This window comes from Drosophila yakuba, chromosome X (genome assembly GCF_016746365.2).
Source record: "Drosophila yakuba strain Tai18E2 chromosome X, Prin_Dyak_Tai18E2_2.1, whole genome shotgun sequence".
NCBI lineage: Eukaryota > Metazoa > Arthropoda > Insecta > Diptera > Drosophilidae > Drosophila > Drosophila yakuba.
The window spans coordinates 22619999-22643350 of NC_052526.2; the positions used below are offsets into that span (position 1 = coordinate 22619999).

At 40.9% G+C, this 23352-nt stretch overlaps 3 protein-coding genes across 4 annotated transcripts; 2 read left to right on the forward strand and 1 right to left on the reverse strand.

The window, feature by feature from the left end:
* Positions 1-14986: 14986 nt before the first annotated feature.
* On the forward strand, positions 14987-20959 carry LOC6526208 (solute carrier family 35 member E1 homolog). Of its 2 annotated transcripts, none has more exons than XM_015191201.2 (4): positions 14987-15507; positions 15990-16198; positions 16270-16395; positions 20790-20959. In XM_015191201.2, the coding sequence occupies exons 1-4, from the start codon at positions 15180-15182 to the stop codon at positions 20829-20831; spliced, it is 705 nt and encodes a 234-aa protein (XP_015046687.1). In that variant the 5' UTR covers positions 14987-15179; the 3' UTR covers positions 20832-20959. The 2 variants fall into 2 exon arrangements, with proteins under 2 accessions (XP_015046687.1, XP_002102017.1); XM_002101981.3 differs by lacking the exon at positions 20790-20959 and adding an exon at positions 17138-18270.
* Positions 18300-20069, reverse strand: LOC6526209. Its single transcript, XM_002101982.4, has 2 exons — positions 19211-20069; positions 18300-18721 (listed from the first exon to the last, which is right to left on the reverse strand). Exons 1-2 carry the CDS (start codon positions 19915-19917, stop codon positions 18511-18513), a joined length of 918 nt encoding a protein of 305 aa, XP_002102018.1. The 5' UTR covers positions 19918-20069; the 3' UTR covers positions 18300-18510.
* On the forward strand, positions 20790-22366 carry LOC6526210 (protein tilB). The gene is made up of 4 exons (XM_002101983.4): positions 20790-20871; positions 20935-21781; positions 21919-22131; positions 22190-22366. Exons 1-4 carry the CDS (start codon positions 20862-20864, stop codon positions 22299-22301), a joined length of 1182 nt encoding a protein of 393 aa, XP_002102019.1. The 5' UTR covers positions 20790-20861; the 3' UTR covers positions 22302-22366.
* Positions 22367-23352: the final 986 nt, after the last annotated feature.

The window sequence follows — 23352 nt, forward strand, 5'->3', positions numbered from 1 at the left end:
CACTAAACTTAAATACTTCAATGACTTTCAATCGAAATAAAACGAAAAAAACCTTCAATAATAGCACTGTTTCTCGTAGTTTGCTAAAACTAAATAAAAAAGAATTCAACAAATGGATAAGATATACTTAAGAACTATGTTTAAAGAATCTTAATATTTGGTTGCGTGACCTTTGTTGGCGATGACAGCTCCGCATCGTCTTGGCATGGAGTCCACCAAGTCCTGGCACCGTTTTAGAGGAATTTTGCTCCATACATCCTTGACCACACCCCAAAGTTCCTCGTTATTATTATTTTTTTTACGTCCGCCCAAGGTTTTCGATTGGATTCAAGTCGGGTGACTTAGCAGGCCATTTCATTATTCGGATCGATTTCTACTCAAACCACTTTCGAGCTTTCTTGCTCGTGTGTTTTGGAACGTTATCTTGTTGAAATGTCCAAACATACGGCATTTCATTCTCGGCTTATGGGAGCATCACATTTTCCAGGATATCTGTGTAAATGTGCTGATCCATGATGCCTTGAATGGAACGGACCTACTCCATACTCCATGGAACGGACCTACTCCATAGTATGAAAAGCACGCCCATACCATGATGTTTGATCCCCCGTGCTTTACCGTCTTACAGATGAAGCGAGGATTATATTCAGTTCGTGGTGAACGCCGAACATAAGACCGAGATCCTTTTCCACCAAACAACACAATTTTGCTCTCATCTAACCACAAAATGTTGCGCCACTTCTCCACAGGCCAATCCTTGTATATCTCGGCATATTCCATTTGCTTTGCCACATGCTTCACAGTCAAAATCGGGACTTTTCTGGGACTGCACGCATTAAGGTTGTATTGTCTTAAGCGTTTGCGTATTGTTTCCACGCTTGCAGCTATCGTAAGCTCCTTCTTCAGTTCCGTCGCCGGCTTTAAAGGCTCCTTCTTGCTTTGCCGAACCAAGCGCTTGATCTCCACGTTGGACATTGAGGGCTTTCTTCCACGTGTTTCGTTCTTTTCGACAAACAGCAGTGCGTTGCGGATCATTTTGTTTGAACAACCGACATTGCGACCAATTTCAGCGTAGGTTTTACCTTCAGAGATCATGTTTTCAATCAAATTTCTTTTTTCGACTGTACAATTAAGTTACATTAAGACTCATTATTGGTACTTATTATTCATGCAATCTGACTTAAAAAAAAAAACATTCAATATTTTTTTTAGGAAATCAACTTTCCACCTGCAGTTAAAGTTGAAGTTTTATTTTGAAAGTTGGACGAGAACATCACTTGTTAAATAAACAAATTGTTTAGTTTACTCGCACAAAATAAGCAACATATTAGTAAAAACACTTAGTACACACGTGAAGAATGAGTATTCATTTAAAATTTGATGGATTTATGCCTTGTGGTTAAAGAAATATTAAATTTAGTAAGCACTAAAAATCGAAACTCCCCGATGGCACGTGCTTTTCGTTTGCAATAGCTGACTTTACAGCTAGAAAAAACTTTGAAATACTTTTAAAAATATATTTATGCCAAAAAAACAGGTCAAATTCCCAATAGTGGGCAGGAGTGCGACGGACACATACCATAGACCGCTGGCTCGGAGGCAGCCCTCTTGTCGCACAGTCCGGTGGATTGTCGCTATTGGTAAGATTGTCTGTAAGATGCGTGCGGATTTGGGTCCTTCCTCGCCTGCAGGCTTTGCTGAGATACGTTCTCCATGGTTGCAGGCGCATTTAGAGGTCGGATCCAGATGCGGCTATGCGACTCGACGATTGATTATTCGCCACTACTGGGAATTGCAACAGAGTGTGATGGCGCTGCCCACAAACTTGGCAGCTCTTATTTCTGGTGCATCGTGATAGCGCATGTGATTTGCTCAAGCAATTAAATCATAATTTCGCCCTGCTGACTATATCCTTCCTCCTGTAACAATCCAAGGCTAGAAAGCAGCAGTGGTAACAGACGCCATCCGGGCGTCTTGAGCGCTCCTGTGCATTATGCACTCGCACTCGTTTGCTCGGGTCGGTAGATCCGGGCCATAATTGGAGTCGTACGACGAAATTCGGTTTTTAATCGCATCCATTATGACAAGCGGATCATTCAAAAATGATTCTAAATCCTTATACGTAGGAACGGTGGCACCGCTTCCTTGATGGTGCTCCCAAGCGTTGTGAGTCTCCTTGGGCAAACTCGATGCTACGTAATGCGCCAACCAGTGCTGCTTGCCCGCGGCGGAAGGCAGCCATGCAAACATTGACCATGCTTAACGTCGTCCTTATTGATTCAAGTGCAAAGCTAGAGTGGTGCGAATTGCTAGAGAAAAAGAATCTTTCTTGTTTCGCTCACACTATAAATTTAGTTGTGCAGAACTGCTTGGCGCTGGATGTGCTTTCGGAGATAATGATCAAGTGCAAGCGAATCGTTACGTTTTTTAATTCAAGCAGTATTGCATATAGTAAGTTAAGGTTGGCACAAACGACTAAAATGAAATTCAGCCTCATACAAGAAGTACCTACTAGGTGGAACAGTGCCTACCATATGATGGAAAGAATCGTCATAATAAACGATGCCATTACAAAAGTACTGCTCAGCACTTCTGAAGCACCAGCTCCATTAAATATTCACCAGCTATCTTACATAAAAGAGTTCATTTTATTCCTGCAACCATTTGATAAGGCCACACGTCAAATATCGTCCAATAACTACAGTATATGGCTTGTTTTGGAACTTGGAAAAAATAAACCAAACTTAAAATTGGAAAAATCCAAGACGGTCCATAACTTCTTGCTGAAAAGCATTCAAAAGACTCGCATTTCTGTCACCGTTAAATGGCATTATGTCAATAGAATCAAATCAAATTTCTTTTTTCGACTGTACAATTAAGTTACATTAAGACTCATTATTGGTACTTATTATTCATGCAATCTGACTTAAAAAAAAAAACATTCAATATTTTTTTTAGGAAATCAACTTTCCACCTGCAGTTAAAGTTGAAGTTTTATTTTGAAAGTTGGACGAGAACATCACTTGTTAAATAAACAAATTGTTTAGTTTACTCGCACAAAATAAGCAACATATTAGTAAAAACACTTAGTACACACGTGAAGAATGAGTATTCATTTAAAATTTGATGGATTTATGCCTTGTGGTTAAAGAAATATTAAATTTAGTAAGCACTAAAAATCGAAACTCCCCGATGGCACGTGCTTTTCGTTTGCAATAGCTGACTTTACAGCTAGAAAAAACTTTGAAATACTTTTAAAAATATATTTATGCCAAAAAAACAGGTCAAATTCCCAATAGTGGGCAGGAGTGCGACGGACACATACCATAGACCGCTGGCTCGGAGGCAGCCCTCTTGTCGCACAGTCCGGTGGATTGTCGCTATTGGTAAGATTGTCTGTAAGATGCGTGCGGATTTGGGTCCTTCCTCGCCTGCAGGCTTTGCTGAGATACGTTCTCCATGGTTGCAGGCGCATTTAGAGGTCGGATCCAGATGCGGCTATGCGACTCGACGATTGATTATTCGCCACTACTGGGAATTGCAACAGCGTGTGATGGCGCTGCCCACAAACTTGGCAGCTCTTATTTCTGGTGCATCGTGATAGCGCATGTGATTTGCTCAAGCAATTAAATCATAATTTCGCCCTGCTGACTATATCCTTCCTCCTGTAACAATCCAAGGCTAGAAAGCAGCAGTGGTAACAGACGCCATCCGGGCGTCTTGAGCGCTCCTGTGCATTATGCACTCGCACTCGTTTGCTCGGGTCGGTAGATCCGGGCCATAATTGGAGTCGTACGACGAAATTCGGTTTTTAATCGCATCCATTATGACAAGCGGATCATTCAAAAATGATTCTAAATCCTTATACGTAGGAACGGTGGCACCGCTTCCTTGATGGTGCTCCCAAGCGTTGTGAGTCTCCTTGGGCAAACTCGATGCTACGTAATGCGCCAACCAGTGCTGCTTGCCCGCGGCGGAAGGCAGCCATGCAAACATTGACCATGCTTAACGTCGTCCTTATTGATTCAAGTGCAAAGCTAGAGTGGTGCGAATTGCTAGAGAAAAAGAATCTTTCTTGTTTCGCTCACACTATAAATTTAGTTGTGCAGAACTGCTTGGCGCTGGATGTGCTTTCGGAGATAATGATCAAGTGCAAGCGAATCGTTACGTTTTTTAATTCAAGCAGTATTGCATATAGTAAGTTAAGGTTGGCACAAACGACTAAAATGAAATTCAGCCTCATACAAGAAGTACCTACTAGGTGGAACAGTGCCTACCATATGATGGAAAGAATCGTCATAATAAACGATGCCATTACAAAAGTACTGCTCAGCACTTCTGAAGCACCAGCTCCATTAAATATTCACCAGCTATCTTACATAAAAGAGTTCATTTTATTCCTGCAACCATTTGATAAGGCCACACGTCAAATATCGTCCAATAACTACAGTATATGGCTTGTTTTGGAACTTGGAAAAAATAAACCAAACTTAAAATTGGAAAAATCCAAGACGGTCCATAACTTCTTGCTGAAAAGCATTCAAAAGACTCGCATTTCTGTCACCGTTAAATGGCATTATGTCAATAGAATGGGAATTAGAAGCACTTGAAACCCCAGGCACATTGCCTTCGGTGCAGCCGACACCACCACCTTTGGCGACTTTAAGAGAAGACAATTTCTTCGATTTCCTTGAAGAAGGTGTTAGCACAATGACGAATCCCCGCGTTGGCGCAAATGCGCCAATATATATATAACAGAGCGCCTATACATAAAGAAGCCAATCCCTCAGACTTCATTTTACCGAGTTTTGATATATAATATAAGATTTGATTTTTTTTAGTGTGCACCAAATGATTCCCACATGAAGTCGTATGCGCGGAAATATTTGAGTGTCCCAGCAACGTCAACCGAGTCGGAGAGGATGTTCAGCAAAGCAAAGTAGACCGGTTATTGTTTCTCAACAAGAATAAATGGATCTCCAATTAGGATAACTGAATTTATTTTTAAAATTTTGTATCCACAAATGTGATATAATTCTATGAAAAAATGTATGAGTTTAATCAAACATGTTTGTTTTTATAAAAGTCGTTTAGTAAACAAAACAATACATCTATTCTTAATTTACAATGTTATACCCAGACCAGAGGTCTGCACGAGTGCACTCAAAATTTTCGGTTAATTGAGTACTCACAAGCTTAAGTCGCAATTCGGCGTGCCGAAACGGTTTCAACAGAGTTAATTGCGCATTGGCTAGCGTTGTATTCGTTGTATGTGAAATGAGTGAAATTCAAACCAAAGCGGAATGGATAGAATGAGTGGATGCAGAGTAAATGTTTAGAGTACTCGGATAAAATGTTGGCACTCTCGTCATTCATGGCTTGCAGAGCAGACGCAGCAGAGCAGAAAATTTTATAATAATAAAAATGCAGAGCTCGGACGAAAGCATAAGTACTTAAGTAATTATAATTTGTAAAAAAAAATAATATATGTGTAAACAGAATAACAAATTAATAAGCTCAATTGAAGTGTTTGTCTCCTTTAACAAAATGTTTAGTCTACCACGTGCTGTTTTTTCCATGTGTTTGTATTACAAACAAACTTTGTAATCACGTAAGTGTATGAAGCTTCTATGTTGGTATATTTAGAATTTATAATTATTGGCTGCATGTTTCGTGTATAGCTTTAAGTTTAAATTGAGAGTATATTTTCAAACTTAAAAAGGGACGTAGTAAAGTTTTGGAAATATTCGCCAATATAAAAGAAAAGGATGGAGAGGACATATCTGGTGTAGTTGCCTGCAAAAAGTGCTGCAGTGTGTATAAATTTACTAGAAGCACTTCAAACTTAACAAAGCATAAATGCTTCGTTATGAACGCCGATTTTGATAATGCTACGCCCGTCGAAGTGAATTTGAAAACGAAACAAGAGAGCATAGAACTAATAACAAAATGGTCAGTTAAAAATTGCCGCTCCTTTAAAATGATTCAGGATTCCGGCCTAAAACAATTTGCAACGTTCCTTATTAAAGTTGGTGCAACATTCGGTCCAAACGTGAATGTAGAAAAGCTGTTGCCGAATCCCACGACCATATCGCGTAACATTTCAGCTATCTACGGAACTTATTTTGAAAACAAAGCAAGATGTTACTAGTTTTAAAAGTTTTGGATATGCGGTGGCTAGCGATATTTGGACAGATAATTATTTAAGATCGTCATATATCTCATGAACAATTCATTATATTAAGGAAGGAGCGCTAGTAAATCATCTGTTGGCAATAAAATCCATGGAAAGTGAAGCCTGCACTGGTAAGTAAACTATATATATAACTTTTTATTGGTAATTCAATTTGATTTTATTTTAAAGGTACCACTATACTAAAGAAAATGCGTGGTATACTAAATGATCTTGGTTGCTGCCTGGAGGAGAAGAAGCCTGTCATAGTGACGAACCGTGGCTCCCATATAATAGCAGCCGGCATATTCACTACATGAATCACTTAAATCACAATTGTATGGTGAAAGCAGTTAAAGGTGTACAGGAGGTTCCGGATCTTGTTATCAAATGTAGCTAGCTTGTGAAATATTTTAAAAAGTCTGGGAGCAATTCCAACCTAGAAATTACCTTAAAAAGTGTTTGCCCAACTAGGTTGAATACCATTTTCTATTTGTTTAAGTCAGTGGAGGTCAATTGGGTTGAACTAACAAATATTTTAATTAAAAAACACCAAGCACCCAGAATTGATGGATTTAATTTAAATCACTTGAGCTCAATTGTCCGCGTGCTTTCTGTATTTGAAGAGGTCACAAAAAAACTGGAAGGCAGTAATTATCCAACCATCCACTTAACCATTCCATATACACAAGTTGGCATAAGTATTTAGACAAGAAAAATATTCATTATATTTGTTTGTAACTTATTGTTTACTTACAGGAAAATTGTTTAATAATTTTAGTAAATAGTTAGACTATCGTAGTTAAATTAGGTAATATAAACATAGGGATAACTTCATTGTTGATTTAAGAAAAATTACTTTTCTATAAATTATCGGTGGCATAAGTATTTAGACAAATTATTTAAATTTCATAAATTGAAAAGAGAAAAATGTGAACTAAAAAATTATAACAAATTAATAAAAAATATATCCCCCTTTAGCGTATATCACTTTTTGGAGACGTTTTGGTACAACTGTACCAAGCTGTGGATATAATCTATTGAAATATCCTTCCATAAGGCTTGAATCTCCAAAATCGTTTTTTCGCGACTTCTAGATAAGTTTGCACATCTTATTTTCTTTATATATGACCAGAGGTCAGAGGTTTTCTATTATGTTGAGGTCTGGACTTTGAGGTGGCCAATCCAATGTGTTTACGCAGTTTCTGAGAGATGTTGGCGTAATCAGTTTGGCCTTATGACAGGGGCATTATCCTGCTGGAGTATGAAGGACTCCCCGATCAATTTATCACCAGAGGGGAATGCATGATTATTTAGGACATCCAAATATTTTGTTTGATTTATGGTTCCATCAACGGGAACTAAATCTCCCAATCCAGTGAAGGCTACGCATCCCCAAAACATAACAGACCCTCCTGAATGACTTATTCTCGGACATACGGGTGCCACTTTTTTCCGATATTGTTTCGGCCAAAAAATATGTTGGTCAGCCTGCATCATTCTGGAACAATATATTGTGGAGCGATGAAAGCTCTTTTGAGTTTCACTGCTCAAAAAAAAAATGTATGTTTGATTATCGAAACAATATCGGAAAAAAGTGGCACCCGTATGTCCGAGAATAAGTCATTCAGGAGGGTCTGTTATGTTTTGGGGTAATTTTTCTTAAATCAACAATGAAGTTATCCCTATGTTTATATTACCTAATTTAACTACGATAGTCTACCTATTTACTAAAATTATTAAACAATTTTCCTGTAAGTAAACAATAAGTTACAAACAAATATAATGAATATATTTCTTGTCTAAATACTTATGCCACCTTGTGTATGTATTAGAAAATTAGAAAAATGTTACACTGCAGATTCAAACAATAATGCCTGTACACACCTTAAGTCCCATTTTTTCCGATCAAATATCAATAGTCCATATCTAACTAACTACCATAAAATAGCCCTTTTCCTTTTTCCACCAACAAATAAACTTGTACAATGCTCAGAAACCGAAAAAATAGAAATTATAGAAGAGTGCAAAAATATTATGAACACATTTTCGTTAACCTCTAATAATTCCTTTTCTAATAATTCTTCGAGCCTGTGTGACGATGTATTTTCGTATTTTATTCAAGACCAAAATCAACCCAATGATATTGACCCCCTATTGAAATTGAAAGCTATATGAACCTAACAGTAAACTATACTGATGATTACAATTGCGTTGAATGGTGGCACATAAACAAAAATATTGTTCCCCAATTATATACATAAAGATAGCTGCACCATTTTTTGTATTCCTGCGAGCAGCTCAGCATCTGAAAGAGCATTTTGCAGACGCAAGAAATTTAATTTCGGAAAAAGGTACATTATTGCTAACAATTCTAATACAGTAAACCAAATAATGTTTATCCATTCTGTTATTGAAAAATACAATAAATAAAATATTTACTTATACATCAAAATTATTTCATGTCTTTCTATTTTTCTATGTCTTGAATTCAAAAGCAAAACGAAAACGAAAAAACAAACACGCAATAAATTTGACGTCGCCAATGCGGCGCACAGTTAGCCGTTTCGGTTATTCGTGCACTGCCTTGCCGTTCGGTTATAGTAAATTTTTTACTCAAGCCTTTACCACATTTGCCAAATCCATTTTAATCAATGTCTCACTCATTCAGTCAGAACTTTGAGTGAGAGTACCATATGCCGTTTGACAGTATTCATGCTGACCTCTGGTATAAACACTATTTAGAAAATATAGCACTATCGTGATAGTATCCAATATTTCAATGAAAACCCTTGGAAATATCAAATGTTCCAACTATCGATAGTTTCCCAGCTCTAGCACTGACAATAAGGGCCGAAACGTGAAACCTTCGGGTGCAAACGAGACCATTTTATAGATTGCATTATGAGCAGGCCCCGCTTGGAGCGCACTATCGCCCTCCTTTTCTAGTGCGTGTGCTTTTTGGGCCTTGTGCCTCGTTGTCTTTCGGTCGTCGTTTTTCTTAGCGACTTCGTTTTCTCACTGCGTTTTGCCGGCGTCATGTGTTTGCCTCTCTCTAGGCGTCGTTTTGTTGCACTCTCTCGGCGTGTGTTGCTATCGCCTGGTCCAGCTGCTGGCGATCTCTTGTGGCGATATACTGCTGCGTGTTGCTGGCTGCTGTTGAAATAGACGGTGCTATGTTTCTGGCGGCTGTGTTGCTCATAATACTCAATCCGCCGTGTTAAACTGTCTTTAAAGTGTACTTAGGGTCGTACTCTGTGTTAGGTGGACGTCTGACTTATTGTCTAGAGCCCTTTCCACCAAATAACACAATTTTACTTTCGGCACTCCATAAAATATTTCGCCACTTTGTAATGGGGCAATTAAGGGGACTTTTGACGAACTCCAAACGAGCTTTGACATGTTTGGTGACGAACACTGGAACTTTTCGTGGATGGCACGCTTTGAGATTTTGTTCTTTAAGACGTCGCCGAATAGTAAAACCACTAACATTCAAGCTTAAGTCATTTTTTATCTTGCTGGACGATGCAAAAGGCTGCGCCCTGCTATATCGCACAATAGATCGGTCCTCATGAGGCGTGATTTTATGTCGGATACCACGATTTTCGGGCATTTCTTTAAAGTTTAAAGCAATATAAATCATTTTAGCAGCAGATCCTAAAAAGCTTCCAGACTTGATTGACTTTGCCATCACCATAAGGATATCCCAATCAATGATTTCAGCTGAGGCACTTTCAGAACTTTCATCTGATCACTGCCCGGTGCTCTTTAATCTTTTGTACCAACTGCAACACATCGAGCGGCCGTATAGACTCACAAGCAACAGGACCAACTGGGAGAGGTAAAAAAAAAAAAAGTTTGTTCACATACCGACTTCTCTAGCTCATTGAAAACCGAGCAAGACATCGACCAGTTTGCTGGTAGCCTAGAATCAACACTAGTTGCAGCAGCAAAAGCGTCAACTCCACAAGATACCCACGGATGCAGTAAAAAGTTCAACATGGCAAGTCGAGATACCGAACTCCTTGTGCTTGAAAAACGACGACTTCAAAGGGAGTGGCAGAAGCACAGATCACCTGGCGCAAAGAGTAGACTAAAAGCAGCCTCTCGCAGACTTACTAAAGCGCTTAAGAAAAAAGAAGCGGACGCACAACTGCGTTACATCGAGAATCTCACGCCCACCAGCACAAAAACTCATTGTGGAAAGCCCAGAGGAATCTGCAGGCACCAGCAGAAACTGTCGTACCCCTCCGTAACTCTACCGGAAACTGGTCTCGTAGTGACATAGACAGAGCAAGAGTCTTCGCTGATCATCTCAAAAAGGTATTCCAACCAAATCCAGCCACTAACTCATTTACTCTCCCACCCTTAATAGAATTCCGGCCAAGCGAAATAACGAAAGTCATTAGAGAGCAACTGAAGACTGGAAAATCGCCTGGCTTCGATTTAATAACACCGAAAATGATCATCGAGCTTCCAATGTGTGCAGTTCTACAAATCTGCCTACTCTTCAACGCTATTACCAAAATGAGATACTTTCCTCAAAAGTGGAAGAAATCAGCCTGGGAAAGACAAAACACAGCCATCATCATACAGGCCAATAAGCCTACTTACTTGTCTCTCCAAGTTATTTGAAAAAGTACTGCTGCTAAGAATCAGTCCCCACCTTTAAACACACACCCATCGCACCAATTTGGTTTTCGGGCAAAACATGGAACTATTGAGCAGGTTAACCGCATCACAACGGAAATTCGCACTGCTTTTGAGCATCGGGAATATTGTACAGCTTTATTCTTAGACGTTGCACAAGCATTCGATAGAGTATGGTTGGATGGACTTATGTTTAAAATAACCAAACTGCTGCCTCAAAACTTACATAAGCTTCTAAAGTCTTACTTATACAAAAGAGTGTTCGCGGTTAGATGTAGTTTAACCACTTCAAGCGATTGTACTATAAAAGCTGAAGTGCCCCAAGGAAGTGTATTAGGTCCAATTTTATACATGGCTCCGAGCTATGGGGCAATGCATCGAGAAGCAACATCGACATCATACAGCGAGCACAGTCTAGGATTCTGAGAATCATAACTGGATCTCCATGGTATCTTCGGAACGAGCATATACACAAAGACCTAGAAATAAAACTTGTCCTTGAGACAATAACAGAGAAAAAAGTAAAATACAAGGAAAAACTAGGCTCACATCCAAATCACCTTGCAAGAAAACTTTCCCTGGTTTCTTAGTTGCACTATAGTATTTCTTTTTCAGGAGTACAATGTTTGCCTCTGCCCACTAAGTTAAAAAATATAAATTTATTTTAGTGTTTTCGAATGTTAATAATAGTCACTAACACAAGTTGATTTTTTTTAAATCACATGCAAAAATATATAAAAGTAACCACTGTTATGGTTCTCGGGTTCTTCATTAAACGCGTTAATAAAATCATATTTATTTTAAAAATAGGATACTTTTTATTAACAATTATTTATACATATTTGGATCGATTTTTATTTATTTATTTTTATACCCGTTACTCGTAGAGTAAAAGCAAAGACATTAGAATATTATTCTAATGTCTTTGGTAAAAGGGTATACTAGATTCGTTGAAAAGTATGTAACAGGCAGAAGGAACCGTTTCCGACCATATAAAGTATATATATTCTTGATCAGGATCAATAGCCGAGTCGATCTGGCCATGTCCGTATGAACGTCGATATCTCAGCAACTATAAAAGCTAGAAAATTGAGCTTAAGCATGCACACTTCAGAGACATAGACGCAGCGCAGGGGCTTGGTGCTTGGCTACCGCGCTGCCAATATTAATGTAGTTGGTGATGGTATTTGCGCCCTTGCCCAAGCGCGGCCTGTACCAACTCCGGAATGCCGGCAAAAGGTTGGATGCCCAAACGGTTTCCTGCGCAAAATTCTCTTTGATGGTGATTAAAAGGACCGATTTCTTTCAAGGTGCGACGAAGATAGTAGCGACCCTCAGTGGCCTTGATCATAAGGCGCTTTTTACCATTCGCACTCCAAGTCCCTCTGCTATCAAGAAAGTCTGATCAGCCTAACCAAGCCTAAAACCCCAACCACAACTTAGAGGGTAACCACGCCAGTGGTTGAAGATGGGTGATTGTTGCTTTGGGTAGAAACCAGCACCGCGATATTCAAAAACACTAAGTTCCTACTTAATTTCATTGCACTTTAAATTTCTTTGAATCTATGTGGGTTTCTGTGCCCAGGGTACCGCCATGTATATCCTCGCTGGACGCCTTCAATCCGGGATTTCACCACTCCGCCATTCTGGTCAAGAAAGGCGCGAAATATTGCCACTCAATCTGATCTCTTCCCCACACCGCCACCGAGTTTTCATGTTGCCTCAACCGTCATGTTGCTGAAACATAGGTTGCGGGTGCCCCCGGACATATCGCTACATTACAATCAGTGTTGCTAGAAACTAACTTCCAGATAAATTTGCTGGTACTGGCGCCCTTACAGTATCTAAGAACTTTTGAGAAATAGCGTCTGGAGGCTATCCAGTCGATTAAAAATCGGATTAAAACTCTAAAAACGTTCTCTCACGAAACATTAGCAATAAATTCGAATGAATGCACAATTACACTGTATGTGCCCAGTGGACACATTCTTAAAAGAAGCTGCAAAGAAATCAACGACGCCAAATCAAAGACGTCTGGGAGAGGGAGAATACCTAGTTTACCTTAGAGCGGAACAAAGGTTACAAAATTTCATTTAAGAATTTTGTAATTAGTCAATAGACTTAAAAGCAGTCATACCTTTTAAATTCAAAATGTAAAAAGAGAGTGGTGATGGTAATCCGCTCCCTCTGGCGGCCCAAAGTTGCGTGCATGTTAGTAGAACGGCTGTGAAAGTTGTAGTAATAAATTAAATTTGAGTGGAAAATAAGATATTTTACATTGGTCAAATGTCAAGAAAATAACATTTTACATATTGGGTTATGTCTCGGAACAAGGAATTACAATTTAACGGCCTTTCGTTTATTTGATTTACTCGAGCCAACGTACAAGAAAAGAAATTAGAGTAATATTCTAATGTCTTTGGCACAACTAACGGCTTTAAAATCTTGAAATTTTCACCCAAGTTGCTGTACGAATTGGTACAACCTTAATAAAGGGAGCAAACCTCGAAAATTGTGGGGACCAGATTTTTTAAAGGCACTTGTAGCCTTATACGTAACCAAACTAGATCGTTAGATATTTATTTTCTTAATTTTTGTATTCTTAATTTTAAGCTTGAAAATATGTAATTCAAGATCCAAATTCTTCCGCTCCACATTCTCTGTAGGCATCATCATATGTAATGTGTCAAAATGTAGGAAACACATAAAAACAAGACGCCATTACCCAATACTGTCATCTATCATTTATTTGGACAGATCCATTCGAAAATTGGACTATACAGGCATGCTCCGGTAATCGTAAGTTTTTTACGCATTCGATTTGGGCCAAATCGTACGATTTCGATTTTAGGTGCTCTGGTTTTCATAAAATTTTTGGTATCGTTTTGATGCAAGCACCAATTTTACGATTTTAAATCGAAATCGTAAAAATCTTAAGCCAGAATAAATTAATTTAAAGACAACGACCACTGACAAAGGCACGAAAATGAAATTCAAGTAGATTTAATTTGTAGATATATTGGAGGAAACACAGATTTAACATCACAATTGTTTAAATAATAACGGTCGAGTCCACTACCGTTTCGCAAAACTATCTCGTCGGCAACTTTGAAGCACTGACCAACTGAAAATTCGAAAACATCAATTTAAAAGCGTTTTTTGCTTTTTGCATCAACTTTACGCATCGTTTTTTTTTACACATAAAAACCGCCGAATCAAAAACCAGACAACCATACAACTTTAAGAAAGCAAACGCTTTTGCTGAGAAATTAAAACTCTGTTATCAAATACACTATATATAAAGCAAATTTTAGATGGAAACCTGAAACAATATAACTGAAATGTAATACTAATCCATATCGTACAGTATATTTGTAATTGAGTTTTTTTTTTATTGGGTTTTAACCCGATTATATGTACATAATTATAACAAGAGAGAACGCTATAGTCGAGTTCCCCGACTATCTGATACCCGTTACTCAGCTAGTTAAAATGCGAAGGAGGCTCTTCAGCACTGACAGTTTTTGGAGGTTTGTGGGCGTGAGAGGGCGTGGCAAAAAGTTTTTTGGCAAATCGATAGAAAATTAAAAAATGTCTAAACATTTTTCAAAACTGTGGGCGTGGCATCTTTGGGCGGTTTGTGAGCGTTAGAGTGGGCGTGGCAAAAAGTTTTTTACAAATCGATAGAAATTTACAAGACTAATACAAAAATATTAAATTATTTTTCAAAAGTGTAGGCGTGGCAGTTTTGGGCGGTTTGTGGGCGTTAGAGTGGGCGTGACAACATGATTGGACAAACTTGCGCTGCGTCTATGTCTCTGGAGCCTGTATGCTTAATCTCAACTTTCTAGCTTTTGTAGTTCCTGAGATCTCAGCGTTCATACGAACGGACAGACGAACATGGCCAGATCGACTCGGCTATTGATCCTGATCAAGAATATATATACCTTATATGGTCGGAAACGCTTCCTTCTGCCTGTTACATACTTCTCAACGAATCTAGTATACCCTTTTACTCCACGAGTAACGGGTATAAAAATATGCAGTATATGCAGTATTGAGCATAGTTTTTTGAATTTTGGCGAAATTGTTGGATTTTTTAGTAAAAACTTACGGCTTATCGCGAGCGTTTAGGCCAAAAGGGCATACAACAGTCTGGTAACACTGACCGAAAACAAAAAACAGACGACGTTTTAATCGACGATTTAAATTTTAAAGAACACCAGGCGCAATGCAATAAGCCCCGCGTGTCGGATTGTCAGCAGTACCAGCAGCTCCAGGACCAGGCCTTGTCACTTGCCCCCGCCCATCGCCACCAACTTAAGCCACGAGAGCACGGGCCAATCCCGGACGAAAAATGCTGGGCAAGCGGACGGGGTCGCGTCACATAGCCGTCGTGCTGCTGATGTGCCTCTTCTGGTACGTGATCTCCTCCAGCAACAACGTGATCGGCAAGATGGTCCTGAACGAGTTCCCCTTCCCGATGACCGTGACTCTGGTGCAGCTGTGCAGCATCACGCTGTACAGCGGGCCCTTCTTCAACCTGTGGCGCATCCGGAAGTACCAGGACATACCCCGCTCCTACTACTACCGTCTGATAGTGCCGCTGGCGCTGGGCAAGCTCCTGGCCTCCGTCACCTCCCACATCTCCCTGTGGAAAGTGCCAGTTTCCTACGCGCACACGGGTGAGTCGAGTGCCCGCCAATCTAGTGGTTCCCCAACACGTCAGCAGAATCTGTATGATGTGCTCGGGGGGAATTTCCGAGCGGCAAGATGTGATAAAGATCGTGTTACTGATATGCACTTAGATGTTGGCAAGCAATTTAGTTTTCCTCTTTACAGTAACCATTATTTTGATAAACTATTCAAAAAATGATTCCAGGTGTCCAAAAGCTGTTGATAGTTAGTCAATGATCTCAATTAATTCTCGCGTGTTAAAGATTTAAAATAATATAAAAACTATATCAAGTACCAGTATATATATATTAACCATTTAAATCTGAATTCGAAAAATTATAAAAATTAATGCTTAAGCTAAAAACTATTTAAGTATATATGTATATGATTACCGCCAAATCAGTAATTAACGAATTTAGATTTGAAGTGAGCCAATATTTTCCGGTAGAAGAGTAGTCCTTAACTTTACCATGTTTCTATTCTTCACCAGTCAAAGCCACTATGCCACTATTCACCGTCGTCCTGACGCGCCTTTTTTTTGGCGAGAAACAGCCGACGCTCGTGTACCTGAGTCTGCTGCCCATCATCACGGGCGTGGGCATAGCCACCGTCACGGAGATTTCCTTTGACATGATGGGCCTTATCAGCGCCCTCATTTCCACAATGGGCTTCTCCATGCAAAACATTTTCTCAAAGAAGGTAACGTACCCGAGGAGTCTCTTGTTCAATTCCATTCGATTCAATTTGTTAACTACATTTTTCGTTTACAGGTGCTCAAGGACACCAACATCCACCATTTACGGCTGCTACATTTGCTCGGCAAGCTGTCGCTGTTCATCTTCCTCCCCCTCTGGCTTTACATGGACAGCTTTGCTGTATTCCGCCACACGGCCATTGTGAGTAGAGAGCGTAATTCTGCCCAAATTGGGGACATCTTATCTACAGAGTAGGCTTTATAATTGGGCGCTAGGTAACGTTACAGCAGTGGGGTGAAGAGGGGGCAAATCACGGATAACGCAGTATCAGCCAGTCGTTTCCTTTACTTAAGACAATCCAGTCCATCAGTTCAGTGTTATCTCAACCATTTTCTGTCCACGCACGCAAGTGCGTTGTTTAAAACACTTGTGTTTGTCTTCTTGTTTGCTATTTAGTATCTATACTTGAACGCAGTTTAATAGTTCCTGACGTTGTTTCTACCTTGACTTTTTCCGATCCGGAATGTAAATTGGCAGGTCGAAACACTTGTGCAAATGAATCTGATATATTTTACATGGATGTAAAAAAAATGGTTTAGAGCTGGCACAACCACCGCAGGTTCTCAGGTACTTTGAAGACATGAAAAAACACTCCTCGTATCTTTTCATCCTTGTGTGTGTGCCAAACGTTCTGCGCTCTTAGCATTTGTCTTGCGAGGAAATTGGGATGACAATGTTAATATGATTTCAGAATTAAAACCTTTAGCTTCGTGTAAAGCAAGTCCTTTCCAAACATATTTCGTCAATGCACATAAGCAATAAAAACTACAAAATGTATTCAATACTGATAATATTTAGTAGGAGAAACCAAATAACTAAAATCAAAGTTGTAGACAATTTCCTGCCCAAGGTGTTTAATTAACCAAAATTTGCGCTTTTACAGAAAAACCTCGACTACCGGGTTATTGCCCTGCTTTTCGCCGACGGTGTCTTAAACTGGCTGCAGAACATCATCGCCTTCAGCGTCTTGTCTCTGGTGACTCCGCTCACCTATGCGGTGGCCAGCGCATCGAAGCGAATATTTGTGATCGCAGTATCGCTCCTAATCCTGGGCAATCCAGTCACGTGGGTCAATTGCCTAGGCATGACGCTGGCCATTGTGGGCGTGCTCTGCTACAATCGCGCCAAACAGATCACGCGGGGTCGCGAACAGCCGACACTGCCGCTGTCGCAGACCAGCCATGTGAAGTACTTGCCGCTGGAGCAGCAGACGGATCCCTATTACCGGGGATCGGTCAACGGGAAGCTGTCCAACGGGTTGCACCGAACGCCCGGAAACAGTCTGCTGGCGAACGGCAGCGGAATGCCGAGCGGGACGGCAACGCGGCTACTATTTGTCTAGTTTGTAGTTAGTGAATGTATCCAATAAGCGGGTTAGCTGAATAGTATTAACCTGTGACGACCACCATCCAAATCCCGACTCCCTTCTCTCTTATATATATGTATATATTGAATACGTTTGAGACGCGACTCTAAAATTAATAATTTGAACGAAGCAAAAACATTTAATTCTCAATCGAATTTAAAGGAAGCGGCTTTGTTGTTTCAAAATATTTCCCTTTGTAAACCAACCAGACAAGATTACAACCGACTTTTGAAAGATTTAGTTCGCTTCTTTTACATCATTGAATGAAATTAAGAAAACACGACGTAGATGGTGCTTAAACAATACGGCTAATGATTAGTAGTTAATGTAAAGGGACGGAAGGAGTGTCTTAATTCCAATATATTGTAGCTCTACATGTTTCTCAAATTTTCAATTTAAATCTCGCTATGAGAGAAATCGACACATTCTTCCGCAAGGTGTGTAAAATGCGTAACCATATGACACTCTTTAGTTAATCAACTGGAAAATGTAAAGTTTGGATGTTGGGCCGATTGAGTCAAAAGTGCGTAATATATGTATGTGTGTATACTTAGAATGCAAAGCAATGCTGTAAATTAAATGTATTTTTGATATTGTTTTGGAGGCGAGCCGAGTGTGTAAATAAATAGTACGAGTCCCCGATTTCCATATCCCCTCCCGCCCGCTAGTTTCGAATTTGTTTTTGAATTTGATTAAGCCGTAAAGTGTATTCAGAAAGCGTGAGCGCATGTTAAATGCCAAAATAAAATTGTTGACCATGTACATAGGCATAGCAAATGCAAATCGCCAAGAGTGCTTCTTGACCCAACCTAATTACCGGAATCCACCGGTATCCAACGGAATCCACCATCGTCACCAGTTGCGGCAATTGCCCTCCAGCGGTGGTGCGTCTATGAAGTATTGTGCACCAACTTGATCCACTCATTGACCAGCTCTTTCTGGTACCCGATCCGCTTGAGCAGCGCCTCCGACCGCCAGTTAGTAGCCACAATCCAGGCCGTGAGGGTGACCTCCTCACCCCGGGCAATTTGTCGGGTCATCGCAGCGGCCAGGAGGCCACCTAGTCCTCTGCGCTCCGCCTTGGGCAGCACTTGCAGCATGCTGTTAAATACATAAACGCATAAAAACAAATAAACCTTTGAACAAGTTTTTTTTTGGAATGGCTCTGTAGTTGCATTGTGTAGTTGCTTATCATTTGGAAAAGTCGTCATGTCGTTAAGAGGAACTATTTGTACACTATTGATCAACGGTACTCATCGTTACTACGCCGACCGCGCTCACACTGAAAATAGATACTTTTCTGATTGGGTTATGTGCTTTTCCTGGCAAATCGGATCAATTTATCAACATAAACCCTATGAAGAACATATATTATTGAAATCGTACATGCTAGGCTGCATGATAATTTTTCCGTGAGTACGGAACAATTTCACATTGGCTAAGCACATTTACAAAAAGGATTGGTTGAACTTTCGGTTTCAAAGCTATTGCTAAAATGCATTAGTTTTGTGATCAAATCTAGAACACAAGCCCCATATTTGAGTTGAAATGATATCGCGTGCATTTTATATGTATTTCAAGCATACGCACCCCAGTCCGGAAAAGTCGTTCTGGAATATCCAGGCAATCAGCTCCCCAGTGTCGCTTCGACAGACGCCCAAGGATTTGTTGAAGCGGATGAGCGCCCTGAGATAGGTGAGTGATCCCTCACCCTTGTTGGGCCAGGAATCGTGCACCATGGCCGCATCCTCGTCCCGCAGCCGCCGGATGTCGAACTCGGAGAGCAGCTCCGGAACTTCTGCGCCTAAGGCATCCTCGTGCGACAAAACCATCCCGAAGCACTGGCGAGATTGAATCGAGGTGACTCCGCGTCTGACAGCCAACTCCTTGACCCGATCACAAAATCCCAGGTCCACGTTGGTCAGCAGGGCGCCCTGTGTCCACTCGATGAGCTGCGTGTGCTCCAGGCACTCCCATAGCTCCGCAGCTCCATCTGACTGCCAGCTAAAGAAGGAAACGCTCTGCACGATGTCCCGATGGAGGCTCACATAGGTGCCCCACTCCCGGAAGTTTCCCCTTCGATGGGTGTAGAACTGCTTCCTCAGGGATATGTAGTTCGGACAGTCGCGCGGTATCTGAGCCTCGCCTAGCTGGCGGTCCCACTTCCGCTGGTTGTACAGCAGTAGGTAGTGGAAGTTCTTTACCCCGAACTTGGCTTTGTACAGATCGAGCAGTTCGTCCACTTCGCTATCGCTAAGTGGCCGCAAGATATCACCGTCCTTATCGCCGCTACTCATCGCCGGTCTATGGTCTATGATGTATGGTCTATGGCCTGTGTATACGTATCTGTCTGTCCGCCAATTCGATTTGGATTTAGTTTGTGTGTGCCTTCCGCCTGCCTGCTGGCAAATGACTAGAGAGCCGGTCGCAGTAAACACGTCGCTGTTAATTCGCTAGTTCAACTACTTAATTGTAATTCAGCTGATTAGATCTCGTTTGTCCAGGGGCGAAATGCAGTCAGTGCGGGCAGCACAGCACAGCACAGCACAGCTGGGGCGCCCTTTATTGTCTGTGGTTATCATCCGGAATTAAAAACGAACTGCAACTGTATTATCTGCATTTGCATACCTGTTCACATATCTCGACTACCACATACCCGGTACTCAGCGAATAGAATATTTTCTTCAGATGCGGATAGATACGTACACACCTATGTATCTATCTCATCTGCATAGTTTCTCAAGTGACAAACAAAGACATAGTTTGTTGAGAAATATTGTCAAGCTCTATGGCAGCTTTTTGATGCTTAAAGGAGTTGGAATGGGCGTGGCAATGAAGAATCTGATTGTTTTTTAAATTAAACAGTCTTCTACAGTTATGAGTACAGCTAAGAGATCTCAACGTTTATACTGACGGACAAAAATTGGGCTGCCCGGTGCGTTTCGTCACTACGATGGCCGTAGGGCGCAAGCTAAAGTTGTTTATCATTTAGGTACCGTTCTATAAATAATGTATATAGTGAATAAAATTGGAAACCGCTGGTAACATAAGTTTGAAAGCAATGATTTTATTGTTGATTTTTTTGTTTTATTGATTTTGAACTTGATTTGGAAACACAAAAGCGGAATAATAATTACAATAGTTCCATATCGCTTTGTAAAATGCCTAGCAACGGAGTAGGCCTGGCCCCTTCCGGCTGGTGGAAGTCTAGTAACTTTTCTTACAACACACATTCGTCATCATGGTGCTCAGTGAGTAGTTGAAATTGTCGAAAGGTAAAATAAACGTGATTTTAAGTCCTGACTATCCCGCAGTCACCGAAGAGCTGGTCCGCAAGAAATCAGAGCACAACGAATGTCTCATCAGCACGCTGGAGGAGATCTCCCTGCACCAGGAGGACATCGAGGTCATTGAGCACATCCAGAACTGGTGTCGCGACCTCAAGATCCTGCTCCTCCAATCCAATCTTATTGCGCGCCTGGAGAACTTGCACAAGCTGAAGCGCTTGGAGTACCTCAATGTGGCCATCAACAACATTGAGCGGGTGGAGAATCTGGAGGGCTGTGAGTCGCTCAGTAAGCTGGATCTTACATTAAACTTTATAGGAGAGCTAACCAGTGTGGAGTCGCTATGTGGCAACCACAATCTCCGCGAACTGGTACTCATTGGCAATCCTTGCGTGGATTTTCCGCACTACAGGGACTACGTGGTGGCCACCCTGCCGCAACTGAACAGCTTGGATTGCGTGGAGATCACGCCCTCGGAACGTCTTCAAGCATTGCGGCAATTGACCAAGAACCGGTCCATCATCGTTCAAAAGCAGGCGGATCACACCATAGAGCGCGATGAGCAGCGTATCCGGGTGGCGGAGCAGCAGTCCGCCCTGGCTAAACGTTGTGCCGGCATAGAGGACGAAGAAGAGCGCCTTAAGGCCTTCTGGCAGGCGAAGAGTGAGCACTGCCCGGAGATTCGCACCGAGATTGCCCGGCAACACCGAATGGGCCGGGAGCGGCACGAAACCAAGTCCCCGCTGGATGCTCCGAAGCAGCAGCGCAACCTCTTCGCTCCTTGCGGCAGACCCTACAATCTAAACCAGGGCAAGCTGCCCTTTACCTTCCAGGACGAGGCCGATCACTACTTGCTCCAACTGGAGGTGTACAGGTGAGCTGGGCCAAGATTACCAAAACCTCGATATTTTTATTGTGTTTCCACAATTTGCACGATCGTTTCTACGTTGCTATCATATATAAACATGATTTAGAGTTTTAAAGAAATATTGCACGTACTCCTCCCCACAGACACCTGGACACCTCTCTAATTGACGTCGATGTTCAGACCCTTTACACTAGAGTCACCGTCAAGAAAAAGATCTTCCAGATCGCGTACATCGAGGAGGTCAAACCGGATGAGTCCACGGTGCAGCGTTCCCAGATCACAGGTCACCTAATGGTCAGGCTGAAGAAACTGAAAGTCAACGAGCTGCTGCTAGTGAAGAAAAGCCCGGCAAAAAGGTAAGTGCCGCCAATATGAACGTCATAGGCCACAAGTCCTAACCGTCTTCTCTTTCAGTTCCGCCCCTTCTGATGCTGGAAAAAGTGATGGGAAACCGGAGGAAGCATTTCGGGGAGTGGTGGACATCAGTAACATTTGTGCTCCCGAAGATCTGCCCGATTTAATTTGAGACCGAGTTCATTATTTAAAAATGGTTTATTTAAATATTTGTCTGATTTGGTTTGTTTTCTCCAACTCCTCATTGTTCTTCTGTTCTTCTGTTTTTCTGTTCTTTTGTGTTTTTCTTTTTTTTTCTGATCCATCCGTCGATCAATCATTAGGTTTCTAGTAACCTCTTTAGCACGATCGGATGTTTATATATACGCGCTTGAGTGTGTGTGTGTGTGTGTGTGAGTGTGTAAAAGTGTGTGTGCATACACATTTCATATATAAATGTAGTCACATGGCCAATATAACGTAAGTTGGATAATGCAAAACAAATGAAAACAAAGAAACTGGAGTACATTATACATTATATTCTAACTTGCTTTTTTCGATTATTTTGTACGGAAACCGTGGTTCGCCAAATCAATGAAAATGTCTTCGCCCGGTGGTAGCCATCTACGAACGTACAAAATCGTACAAGTCAAATTCAAAGTCCAATCGACTTGATTTCAGTTTCTTTCTCTTGTGTAGCAAACAAAACAGTATTTGGATATGAGGATATTAATTCCCGCTCAAGTGGAGTGGCCTCTTAAATGGTTATACAAAATCAGGGCCTAAGTCTTGTTCAAATGTTTTACGGCTGCTGATTGTTGGTTGTTTCGTTAAAAATGTGCCTTTCATGCTGTATTTACAATACATGATCATCGGGATTATCGGTACTGCTATCGCTTTCTGTATACATATCTATATATAAGTTGTGAAATTGCTATAAATTACAAGATACATAAAAAAATGTATTCGATTTGATCTGGAAAAGTCGCCTTTGTCCTGTGGAAAGTTTGGGATGTAGCTGGGACTTGAGATTATTGATGGAGGGTCGTGTCTTATCTGAAATGATCATAGTTTGTTTGTTTATTTTCGTTCGTTTGTTAAATGGATATAGCAACAATCTTGTATTCTCTCTCGCTCATATATTTCGGTATTTGTTTTTGCTTTTGCCTTTGCATTTGTATCTTTAAATAGTATTGTATTCTAGCTGTGTTGTGTGCAGTTTGTCTTCAGTTTCTTGTTTTGGT

Excerpts from the sequence above, each read along its gene's own strand:
- LOC6526208 (XM_002101981.3), top strand. The coding sequence starts at position 15,180 with ATGCTGGGCAAGCGGACGGGGTCGCGTCACATAGCCGTCGTGCTGCTG. Across the intron at positions 16,199-16,269 it reads AAAACATTTTCTCAAAGAAG|GTGCTCAAGGACACCAACAT; the intron begins GTAACGTACCCG and ends TTTCGTTTACAG. Across the intron at positions 16,396-17,137 it reads TATTCCGCCACACGGCCATT|AAAAACCTCGACTACCGGGT; the intron begins GTGAGTAGAGAG and ends GCGCTTTTACAG.
- LOC6526209 (XM_002101982.4), bottom strand. The coding sequence starts at position 19,917 with ATGAGTAGCGGCGATAAGGACGGTGATATCTTGCGGCCACTTAGCGAT. Across the intron at positions 18,722-19,210 it reads AACGACTTTTCCGGACTGGG|CATGCTGCAAGTGCTGCCCA; the intron begins GTGCGTATGCTT and ends TGTATTTAACAG.
- LOC6526210 (XM_002101983.4), top strand. Across the intron at positions 21,782-21,918 it reads CTCCAACTGGAGGTGTACAG|ACACCTGGACACCTCTCTAA; the intron begins GTGAGCTGGGCC and ends TCCTCCCCACAG. Across the intron at positions 22,132-22,189 it reads AAGAAAAGCCCGGCAAAAAG|TTCCGCCCCTTCTGATGCTG; the intron begins GTAAGTGCCGCC and ends CTTCTCTTTCAG.